General features: G+C 36.3%; 1 protein-coding gene across 2 annotated transcripts; it reads right to left on the bottom strand.

Annotated features, from left to right (window-relative positions):
* Window positions 1-456: 456 nt before the first annotated feature.
* Window positions 457-11,584, bottom strand: LOC123533812 (solute carrier family 28 member 3-like). Of its 2 annotated transcripts, none has more exons than XM_045315693.2 (11): window positions 9,289-11,584; window positions 8,426-8,570; window positions 7,416-7,607; window positions 6,542-6,703; window positions 6,014-6,139; window positions 5,702-5,853; window positions 5,293-5,461; window positions 4,867-5,010; window positions 4,321-4,437; window positions 1,842-2,022; window positions 457-826 (listed from the first exon to the last, which is right to left on the bottom strand). In XM_045315693.2, the coding sequence occupies exons 1-11, from the start codon at window positions 9,726-9,728 to the stop codon at window positions 795-797; spliced, it is 1,860 nt and encodes a 619-aa protein (XP_045171628.2). In that variant the 5' UTR covers window positions 9,729-11,584; the 3' UTR covers window positions 457-794. The 2 variants fall into 2 exon arrangements, with proteins under 2 accessions (XP_045171628.2, XP_053375872.1); XM_053519897.1 differs by having other exon boundaries at window positions 11,358-11,583.
* Between the last annotated feature and the right edge of the window lie 1,043 nt (window positions 11,585-12,627).

The following is a 12,627-nucleotide window of genomic DNA, read 5'->3' as shown; positions in this document are numbered from 1 at the left end:
GCATTAAGATGATCCATTTAATATGCATAATAAGTTATGGAGCGGAAGCAAAAGTCATGTCCATGCATAATCTATATATTGACCAAGTTTTGTTAACCTAGCGTGAATATTTTTTGAGTAATTTCAGGATCCAGATTTGCGGATGGACAGAGCATTCCAATAGTCTCCTCCGGTGTTCCACCCGTAAGGGACTAATTATAGCAGATCGGTCTAAATTGTACTTAGGCTAGTGCATCTTAAGAAACAACACACTGGCTCATACTTAGGCAAGTGCACTTTAAGAAACAACACACTGGCCCATACTTAGGCAAGTGAACTTTAAGAAACAACACACTGGCCCATACTTAGGCAAGTGCACTTTAAGAAACAACACACTGGCTCATACTTAGGCTAATGCATTTTAAGAAACAACACACTGGCTCATACTTAGGCTAGTGTATTTTAAGAAACAACACACTGGATCATCTGATTTATTCAACAGCAAACAATAATCATTAAAATATAAATTCACACAAACACTCAAGATGTAAATGAACAAAGCTCTCTATCTGTAGACTATGCATTAAATCATGTTATAATCAAATAAATGGTCAAATATTTAATGCATAAACAAGTCGAGAGACAGCCTGTATAGGTTCAAATATTCAATTCATAAGGTTTTATAAAAGTAATTACGTAATCTAAGATATTACACGCAAGTGTTAGAAAATATCAAGAAAGAAAAAAGAATGCCCAGATTTTCATCATTCAGCGGTAACAATGCTTTGAAGAGTCTTTAGTAGAGATTTTCACCACTATGTCACCACTGAATCCTCGTACAGTAATCCTGAAAGTGAACTGAATGCTGTTACATAGACGTCCATAAAGAAACTATAGAGCTAATACCTAACAAGAATCTGTCATGACTTCAAATGAATTTGTTAACCTTTACCCTGCTAAATTTCTAAAAGTGACTTGTCGTTCAGTCAATTTGGGCAATACCATTTCTTATTCGAAGGGGTGTTCATTGAAAATTTAATGATGGAATAGCGAACAGTGCAAACCATGATCATCCTGCACGGGTGTCCATGCAGACCTTGGGCTGCACTGGTCGCAAAAGCAGAATCACTTGCCACCGGCAGGCTAAAGGTAATCTCTGTCTTAAAAGTGATTTAAAAACACAAAAGCTGACTTTTCTGCTGAAAGTACTCCCGTCCCCAGGAATTACAATTTTCTGACAAAAAGGGTATGATAGCTCGCTCTTAAACTACAGCTATCTTATTCTTAAACTTTAAAAGAAGCAACGTTATCTTGATAATAGAAGCACTTGTGCATTATAATTTTATACATGTATCTATAAATGATAAATATAGTTATTCCGATTCCTTGGAAATATAATTTTTTACTGGTGTATATTAATTGATTTGAAACTCTTAATAGATCAGAGGATTTTTTAAATTCAGTCTAAGTCGAAGAAACGGTGGACGTCTTTTACAAAAGTCCAGGATTTGATATCTAAAACTGATCACTAATATTTTATTGCAAGTGTTATGTCATCTAGGGACTCATAGCACATAAGATGCAGAAACAATGTATAAGCGAGGTTTTGATAATTATGTGAATTTCTATTTATAGATAAACGTATTTTATTAATTGGGAAACAATTTGAAGAGCAGACTTTAAGAACCGGTTACTGCCTGCAGTTGCATATAGGAATATCCAGCACGAAGGTAACTGTATATGCGGTATATTTTTTTGTTTACAAAGAAACGACGGAATAAAACCAAACGAATGATTTTCTGTTACTTATTTTTAAGTACGAATTTAAGCATTCAGTTAAAGCATTTGAAAAAAAAGTTTACCTGCAAAACTAGCTGTGAGATAACTTGCTACAGTTCCAGCAACCATTGATCTGAAAATATTTTCAGTTATCTCCCCTATTCTGTTTGGAACGATCACTTCAAAGGAACCGATGATCAAACCCATGATCGCAAACGAGGCTGAGCCACACAATGCGTAGGTAGCAATTATTTCCGATCTTTGCTGAAAAAGATTTATTTTTTTTTTTAAAAAAAAGGAGGATATGCCGAAGGTTGTATAAATATTGTATGTATACAATAAAAGTAAAAGATATAAAAGTTTATAGTGTGCGAGCAAGCATAAAAATAGCAGAAACCGATTATAAATCGGTCCGTTCCATAATTAAATAATGTTATGTAAAACCATTAATGGTCCCTTGCACCGACTTCGTCAGAACTCTGTTACGAATAACAAAAAGTGAGTTCAATGATACCAAAGGACCAGAAAGTTTAAGATAAGGTGATCAATTAAGGTAAACTTGCAATATTTTACAAGTTCGTGTTTGTGTCTCAAAAGAACTATCCAGCTTTTAACAGTGTTTAATGTTGGGAGGAAGACCCAGGGTGCCTCCTTTGGACATAACCATGAACTGGTACTTGGATATATGGAATTTTACATTTGAAAATATGAACAATTACTACGTTTACGTTTCGTTTACGTAAACATGCAATTAACAGTACTATATGCAACAGGTTTAAAATAAGACAAAATCATAACTAGCTAAACAAAGTATAGATATTTATAACTAGTATAAAAAGTCTAGCCAATGATTTATATTTAATATACATGTATACTAATTGGATGTTTTAGATTTAGAGCATCATTTTGCGATAGAGATTCTATTGTGCATATCATGTGAGCAAGCCATCCAGCTGGCTTACGGAAGGTCGGTGGTTCCATGGCCGCCCGTGATGAAATAATGCAAAGAGGGGCACCTGGGGTCTTCCTCAACCATCAAAGCATGGCCTAAATTTGTGTCGGCGCGTAGTCATACCCAACAAATCTATTGTGCATGCAAGTTTCTACGGCAACGACCGAGCGCTCGTTTCTACAAACATATCAACATAATACTATGTATGTCCATTAAACCTTGATGTAATGGGCATGTCAGAAAATTTGTTAGCACAAAACAGGACACCCGTCTTACTCTCTTGTTCAAATTTCAAATGACATGTGTTTTATTGGTAAACCAAGAGAGCAGCATCATGACAAAAATTATCAGCCGATGTTAAGAAAGAAAGAAAGAAAAAAGTTACGCTAAATATAACACTCTTGGCGTGATATTGAAGTTTTTTTATGGTTGCAATTGAATCTATCAATCTATATCCAAATCTAGGTACAAAAATACCATTTAGCAATTTACGCAGTTTGAATTTGCATTTGCAAATATTAGATGTTGTTTACAGTAACTAGAAAAAAAGTTACGTTTCCCATGAGAAAACTTAGAATATTTGAAATGTGTGGGTAGATGCATTTATTCAAAGCCTGTCAAAAATTGGATGCAGAAGTCCTGCATTAAATTAAACACTGACAAAGATTTCTTAAACGAAAAAAAAACAACAAAAAAACTAGAACATCCTTAATAATGTGTGCGTTAATGTTCCATTCATTGCCCAATAAATATGCAATCTTTACATTGCAGAGGATATTGAATAATAAATAATGATAATAACAGCTTTGCTCACGGTTCGAATATGCGATTTGTTCACATGTGTCGCAGTTGGGATTAGGTAGGAGTTTAGATGCAGTTACACAAACAGACACATTCAATGTTATGCCCATTTGGCGATACACAATATGCCTGAACAATAAATAGATCATAGAATGACACAGTGTTTCAGTGACGCAAATATTTTGAAACATAACTATATATCTACTGGTACTGTTGATTTAAAATTGTTTTGTCCTGGAGTGTATTGTATAGAGCAATTCACAGAACTCTGACTTTTCAACGTATTAAGTCTGGCATATAATTCATCTTGTTATTTATCGCTGTGCCAGGCACAGTAAAACGTAGACTTATTCACGTCCTGTATTTTTGTCCCCCGCTTCTCACCCTTCTTCCCGTACTGAGACGTACTGCTCCGTACTTAACCGTGTCCACCCCCACCACAGACCAATCCCATACCTCACCTTATGGTCTGTTAATAAGGGAGACGACTTCTAGTCACTTCACTTTCACCGATTTAAGTAAAACACTGGTAAGGAGGTTGATACACCACTAAAGAGGTTGAAATACCGCGAAGGGTGTAGAAATGCAATTAAGCTATCAAGCTGTTATTGGGATATTCGTTGGTCCTTAGTGCCTTTTCTTGCCTAAAATTTTATCCGGGGGTTGGGGGGGGGGTCTTCCTATACCATTTAAGCAGACAAAAAAGTACCCAAAAAGTGAAGATCTTTTGTTGCCATTTAATCCAATCAAAAACGTACAAGTAGTGAAATATATCATGGTTATAAAACACTTAAAGTGAATTAACTTACATCAATCACTCCACCCACTAGTGTCTGATTCAGGTTGTCCAAAAAGATGTCGTCACCAACTTGAGTCCATGTATTGTTTACACTTTCGCCAATGTAGGAACGATAAGCCAAACCATTCTTGAAAAACATACTAATTTGTAAAATATATACTTTTTGAGAGTATCTTTAAAGTTATTTCTCAGAATGTTTGCAAGGGAAATTCCGGTATAAATCGTTTAACATCAGTAGTTTATAACAATCCTTTAAAACTGTCAACTCTAGAATTTGCTATAAATTGTGGTATTTTAAGAGTTTAGAACTTGTCAACGTCGTAATAATTCGTCTTAAAAAGTATTGTTGTTACCCATTTTGTGGGTTATTTGTTGTTTCAGATGCATTTTGTACGTGTAATGAAGAACGCTTTTCCTCTTACATACGGTTATAGATCTGATCATGTCAAGTTAACTTTTGATATTCTTTATATCATACGAAATACCAGTATATAAAAGAAATGGCATATTAGTTGCATATAAATGTCATATGTATTTGTTTTTTTCCTCATATTACCAGTATGATAGGGCCTAACTTGGGATATGCTACAACTGCCAAACTGAAGGTCCGTATTCCAAGAAGCTCTCCGATGAATAAACAATCTTCTGGTCTTGCTCCCATCATGAATGCAAAGGGGTAGAACACAAACGAAAACAGGAACTGCAAATATATAGCAAATAATTTCGTTCTCATGTGTTCTAATGTATAGGTTATGTAACTTATGTCGTCCGATTACTAACATAATTTAATCTATTCAAACAAAAAATGTAAAAATGCGAAATCGTAGTAGAAATTAAAACTGTAAAACAACACTGATTTAAGAGGTTAAAATGTAATCATGCCGTTACTGTACAAGTTTTGCCCAAAATGGCTATTTTGTGATGATTTAATTTCGTTTATTAACCCCTCTTTCAAATATCAATGATTTTACAGGACGTGTACCTCTATTGTCATGTTTTCTACACCTATCCTGTCACCAAACCACGTCAACGTGTTGTTTACAAATTCCAAAATTATGACGAAGGTCATGACGTAAGCAACAGCCTGCACAACAAGCGAAATGCTCTGACGTATTCCGAGTATGATTGAATCCATTAATGATTTTGGATGTCTGAAATGCACACAAATGTATATGTGATATCTAAAACCAAAGTGTAATTATGTTGTTGAGAAATTACGTGTTTACCTAAATCCTATGTTTCCAATTTTCGTTTGTTATGTATATGTACCTGTATATGTAAAATCTGTGTCTGGCCAAAGGTGTACAGTTTGTTTTAACTAGCCCTGTCTCTCCAACGGTAAATATGTTGACATTGCTGAGCTTTAATTTTACTGTAGTATATTTTGATACCTTAGAAAAGACGCTTTTTCTGCTAAACCTTTATCGTCGTCCGTCGGTATTGGAACTTCTTCTTCATCGTGAGAAGGAAAACAAAGTTTAGCTGCGGCTAGAGCTGCCGGCGCCGACATGGCAGATGCTGCGACCAATGGAGCCGCTGGCACCTGGTTTGAAACATATACTCTATATTAGTTAAACAATATTACAAGCAGCCGATACAGAAAGAAACAATACACAATCTATACTCAGTTGTACTTTGTACTTGTTTAAATATATGTCTTTTAAAATTAATTACATTGAAATACAACAAATAATCAAACATACCCCAGAAGACATGAAGATCACTAGAGCTACTCCGCCAACAGTGGCCATACCACCGGCATACGTCACAAACAGCTGAGATGGCGTCATATCCGGCAGGTACTCTTGTATTAACATAACTGATTCTGGCTAAAAAATATTAGAAGTGTTGATAGCAACCTAAATATGTATACAGCTGTGATCTCAAAACATCAGAAGTTTGATACAAAGGCTTTGAATGAACCGTTTGTTGAATATTCGAACGCGGTCAGATGTCAAAAGGACCAAAATGAACATATTTCCTCGCATATGGTCTTTGAATATATTCTATAATATAAATTAATGTAGAATTAATATTTATAAGCATTTTGTCAGTTGATTATACCAAACATAACATTTGGTACGAAAAGTTGTAAAGTGATAGATCATGCGAAAATCTCGTCGTCTTTAACATTACAATAATTATTATCATGACTTTGTTCATTTAGAAAGAAAACAATATTTAAACAAAAATTAGCTCCTCTTTGTATTGTTGCAAAACCATTTTTGTACCACATGTAAGAATATATTTCCAACAGCGTTGATTCCCTCCGACGGGCTTGTTCCAATGCAGAATGCAAGTGCCCGTCCTACAGTTTCAACAACGTACTTGATGACGCCGAGATATGTCAAAACCGACATGCCGACGATGAGAACGAAAGCTTGGACCATTGACTGAAATATGAAACTTTGTCATGACGGTTCAAAATACGGAAACATCGGACAGAGGGGAATATTGTTATTTTTTCAAACATATTTAGTAATTTTCGTATTTGTCATGTCACATTTGTCGCAAATGCTTCTAGTTATGTTCACAATCTATACATTTTCTATTTCGTATTAATTGCAAACAATGGTGTGATGGATGCATACCGGTACATCAGCATTTGTTTATAACATGAGCCCGGCATTCAGTGAATATCAGACATCAACATCTATCCACTATCTGTCGAAGCAGCATCGATATTACGTCATTGAACTTTGTAAAAATAATATCGACCTTATCGGTCTGATATGGACCTGAAACATAAAATTCCAAAGTGTCCCAAGTAGTTTTTTTCACATCTATGTTTTAAAGCAGTGCCAAAGTGACTGATATACATGTATACATTTAAGAGTACCGGCGGTAAGGCGCTGACATGTTCACTTTCAAGCTTTTTTGATGGAGGATTTTCCCAATCGCCCTCACAGACATCACAGAACGAACAGGTACCCAGGTAGAACCATCGACTTTCAGCAAGACAGCTGGGTGGCATACTGAGTGCGTCAAGAACCCGCAGAGGTGAGGCGCATGTTACTTGAACTCATGTCAGGGTACCTTTTCACTCACTATGTTCTCAAGCAAACACGACACCTCTAGAATTTATTAAAGCTGACTAAAACCTACACCAAACGCAAAAGGATGATCCTTATATTTTTCCCCAAATATGAAAATACTTCCGGCTTCTCCATTACCAATGAAAGACTCGAGTCTGTCACCGCACCAACGTATAATGGATGCTCCCCAACTCGTCTTCAGTATCAACAATGCCATAACAAACTGCAAGGCCATAGCCCAGTAAATTGTATGCCAGTTGATCTGTAATATGAAAGCTATGATTGTTATTATTTCGGTGGATTACATAAGCCACCAACAGGTTTTATTTCCAGTCAGAAGAAAAAACGACTTTCATAAATTCCAAATCAAAAACAATTAAAACAATTCTCATGAAAGGATAAGAGAAAACCTCTCTGCAAAATGGCGGCTAAACGAATAAAAGCCGCACTTTAGACAAGAAGCCTGGGATTGAAACCGAACAAAAGCTGACAGTAAAATGTCTTCAAACATTCCATTTCTACGCAACAATTTCGATTTGATTTCCCTTAATAAAATTGCTAAAAGGTTTTATTTAATAACTTAACACAAGCTTTAATCGCAGACGTGCATGCATGTAAACGTTGAATGGAAAATGAAAGTTGCCACTAGCCAATAACTTGAATAAGTTGTGATTCATTCATTATAAAACACTGTTTTTATGTAATAAAAAATACCAGAAATATGGCATTGACCACAATGCAATGTAATCATGGTCACCTTCATGAGACACGTGGCAGAAGCGCTAGTATTGCGTAGGTAGACATCAGGAAATACATATTTCCAGTTTCATTTTACCCAGCACCGTTTCTATACAAACTTGGTAGCATATAACGTAGCTAAATTCATCCTAAAGACATTCCTTGTTAAAATCAAGCATCCATAAAGCTTATATTTGGTATGAAAATAAATGACTTTTGCTAAGAGTGCAAATGGCATAATGTACTGAGATGGACTGCATTCTAGCGGACCATAGATTGAGGCTTATCAGGCGAATTATTACCATAGTGCCATTCATCAATATTCCTTTGGGTACCACCTACCTTACGCCTGTTGTTTGAATACAGGAACAGTAAAAATGGGAATCCGAATAGCCCTATCAAAGACCGCAGATTTCCTGGTGTCTTCATTGCCACAAACATAATCACATAAACAATCATGAACGCCGTCATGGCCACGTACAATGACCTTCGATATAAAATATAATGTGTATGAAATAACAAGCCGTATACAAAAAAAAATCTTTCTTAATTGTGTTGCCCCAATGAAAATTATACTAGCGCGAAATAATCCACTTCAAAATTGTATATAACACAATGTGTATGCAATGAGATATGCTCGAGTGCAAAAGAGCATATCTCCGCTAGAAAAACAAGCCTGGATTCAGAATGTTTTACAAAAAATACACACTGTCAAATGAAAAGCATGGTAACATTAAGAAAAAAGAAATATATACGCATCAAATGAGCAGATCAACCCCTAAACCCCTAAGGCGCTCATAAATAATCCGTACCTGAGATTGAACGTTCTACATCAGAGAAATATGCTCTCTCTTGCAAATTTTCTGCTAAATTTGGGTAGTTTTGAAAGAACTGTATTGAGAAAATCACATCATTTGCCTTCTCATCTTATTCAAGTTCGTTCTCTTGAGGTTTTGTTTGCTTGGTTTAGTGTACCACCGTTTAGCTCATATGGCGACTTTTGTTGCCTCAGGTGCCACTTCTGGCATCATTGCAGGCGCAAGCGAGCACCTTGGTAGAGCCACCGACCTTCCGTAAGTCGGCTTGGTAGCTTCACTTGAAAGAACTTTACGCTCAATTCGAGATTTCGAACCAACAGCGAAGAAAGTCAACGTACTTAATTATTCGGTCGCGGAGGCTTCCAGTCAATGTTTTACATATCTTACCATCTTACTATCAAACTGCTCTTCCCCTTTGAATATTTATCATATATCTTGTCAACAAAGGAAGACCAGCTAGAGTAACACCGTGTCTTCTTCAGCAAACTCCAGGAGATTATCCAACCCCCTAGAATCGTACATCCGATAAGCCTCCAGGAGCCTTCATCTCCTATGTGGTAAGATAACGCGACCCCGAAATATACAAAATATCCCAGAAACAACAAAACTTTCCCAAACAAAACAATCCTGTCAAAGTTATCATCCACACATGTCTTTGTTTTTCGTGCTATTTTCATCACTGGATTATTTGTACCAGCAAATTTCAGCTGAGTTTTATTAACACCACCGTTGATGTGGTCAGGAAGATGTATGCCTGACAAATTCCCGTCATGGACAATTTTAGCCGCCACGGACGGAACCTCCGTTTTGACCGTAATAAGCTCCATTTTATGCGGACAACACTGCTTATTATACTAGATCACAATTTAGTAAATACTGCCGTGAATTCATATGTTTTGATAACCTGTACAATTTTAACAGCGGGGCTTGTATCTATAAACTATAGATCCAAACAATTTGCTAGGCACTTATTTTCACTACATTCGCTCACTGTCGTATTTATAAAAGTCAAACAAAATCAAAAGCGTTAGTGTTATTAATAAGTCTACATGGTGGCCATATACCGCGAATAGCTTACCAGGGGCACCAATTTCAATTCTCAAAAATAGCGTAATTTCAGACTCGCGGCAATATAACTGATTTTACAGTATTATTATTCGTTTAAACGATTTAAAGTAATATCAAACCATCCATCAAGAACATCATTTCAAACACATTAAATGAAGTATTTTATTTCTTCTTTTCTCGCCAAATGTTTATTTAAATCAAACCGAAACAATTTACAATATATGGCGATCAAACAACTGTCGTTTTATAAATTTATAAAAGAGATGATTTTATATCCTTTAATTTTCAGTCTGTTTCGTATCAACTCCAAAAAATATATTTCGCGTAAAAAGAAGTATAAAAATGCATATTCTTAGAAGTGTTCCGATATTTGACTTCTCCACTGAAGCTTTAGATATAAAGTATTTCTTGATTTTCTCTCTCCAACAAGTTCCAAGAGTGCAACACATAGTAATTAAAAAAAAAACACACACACACACACAAACAAACGTATAATGTCCCATCACTTTATGTGTTAGGAATGCTTGTGTTACTACACATTTGGAAAATGCGAATATGTAATGTCAGTGGTTGTGTAGTAATATAAATATGTTCATTAATCAAGTCGTCCGCTGCGCATTAATTCTTTCGTTAGCTGAGCAGGGTAGGCTGTCACACAGATTACTCTCATAAAAAATACCTGACCAGTAACAGGTTTGGCCCTGGCAATAAATGAAATTGCTTTTGCCCGCTCATGCCTATAACTACCAGCAGCCAATTGTATAAAACATTTCACCGCGCGGTAAACACTAAGTGCCGGCAACCAACATGGTAACATCGTGGTAAGCGCTTGTATAAATAACGTCATTCGTGGTAACCACAATATAACCACGGTTAATTTTAACCCACCTACGGGAGCTTGGTAACCACAAAGTAACCACTCAAACATGGCCGCCGTACAATTCGACGTATTTACAGACAAAATTTGAAGGACTTGACGGATGAAAAATTATTCAGGTGTTCAGCTGACAACATAAACAGACATGTTGGACTTCTTGGACCGACTTTGGAACGACGGACGCAACGGAACCAAGCTCTGACACTACGGCAACAGATTTTATCCGACAATGAATCATGAGTGGATTTTATGCCGTTACCGGGCTCCCGTCTGTAATTCACTAATCGGTTGATTGACGAGACCCATATTAAAATATTTTCGTCCGTTTATCCGCATTGAGGCCGCATTTGTTAATAAAAAAACATCAACACAGTAGATCTATCAATGTCCAGGCGAACTGCTACCACAAAGGCATGCAATTAACAACGGTATTGCACCATTACGCACTAGCTCTGCAGTACATTACATACACATTGATACAGTATGTGAAATAAAGAAGCAAACATCTTACTTGATAATCCACATTCAGCAATACAAATCACGTTTGTAGACATTTCAAGAAGCATTTCCTTTTACAGTCCTACTGTCACTACAAACACACATTACTCCGAAGATTCTTTTTAAAATCCATATTTTAATTAAATTCACAGATTCTCTCTACTTAATGCAATTGTTTACACTATTTCATAACCTTGAAATTGGTAAAACACAATATGTACTGTACACACGTGTAGGCTATTGATGACATCATTATACTGATGACATCATAGAAGTATCTTGTTCAAGGAACTATATGGAAGGCCAGTTATGCGCGCAGTGCATTATTGGAAAATTTACCCTGGTCAAATTGATATTTTACGTTGTTAGGTTACCGCACGGTTAAACTGTTTTATACAAGAGAAAATAATCAATGGTTACCTAACCACGATATATACCGCGGTTATAGTTTTACTGTGGACCACTGGTATATTTTAACCATTGTTTATACAAGTGGCTGCAGGTGGGCTAGATATATACAACACCGGCCTATCCCGATCACGTGATCGGTACATAGGTGCCGAGCGGGCTGGTTATCATAAAGCTATTTCTTTTTCGTTAAGTATGAGAAATGACACAGCATTAAGCTAGTTGCTGAAAATTGCAAAACGAATATAAAGGTATGATCTGCAAAAATGTCATTTTCCTGTCGAGTCTCTATCATAATGGTCATTGTGCTCAGTGGGTCACTTTTTTCGCCCTTCACTTTACCAAAGCATCAAAAACCTATAGAAACCTATGCCACTTTCTTCGCTCTGTACTATACCAAGGCATCTCACTTCTTTCACTCGTTACCTAACAAAGGCATCAAATTCAACTAGAAAACTATGTCACTTCTTTCACTCGTTACCTTACCAAGGCACTTAATTCAGCTAGAAAACTCGTTACCTTACCAAGGCACCAAATTCAGCTAGAAAACTCGTTACCTTACCAAGGCACCAAATTCAGCTAGAAAACTATGCCACTTCTTTCACTCGTTACCTTACCAAGGCACTAAATTCAGTTAGAAAACTATGTCACTTCTTTCACTCGTTACCTTACCAAGGCACTAAATTCAGTTAGAAAACTGTCACTTCTTTCACTCGTTACCTTACCAAGGCACCAAATTCAGCTTGAAAACTCGTTACCTTACCAAGGCACCAAATTCAGCTAGAAAACTATGTCACTTCTTTCACTCGTTACCTTACCAAGGCACTAAATTCAGCTAGAAAACTATGTCACTTCTTTCACTCGTTACCTTACCA

Source organism: Mercenaria mercenaria, chromosome 12 (genome assembly GCF_021730395.1).
Source record: "Mercenaria mercenaria strain notata chromosome 12, MADL_Memer_1, whole genome shotgun sequence".
Classification (NCBI taxonomy): Eukaryota; Metazoa; Mollusca; class Bivalvia; order Venerida; family Veneridae; genus Mercenaria; species Mercenaria mercenaria.
This window is presented reverse-complemented; position numbering and strand designations above follow the sequence as displayed.

Coding starts and splice junctions, on each gene's coding strand:
- LOC123533812 (XM_045315693.2), bottom strand. CDS start 9,728: ATGGAGCTTATTACGGTCAAAACGGAGGTTCCGTCCGTGGCGGCTAAA. Junction 8,571..9,288: donor AGCAGTTTGATAGTAAGATG/GTAAGATATGTA, acceptor TTTATATCGAAG/GTCATTGTACGTGGCCATGA. Junction 2,023..4,320: donor TAGTGGGTGGAGTGATTGAT/GTAAGTTAATTC, acceptor AATCTTTTTCAG/CAAAGATCGGAAATAATTGC.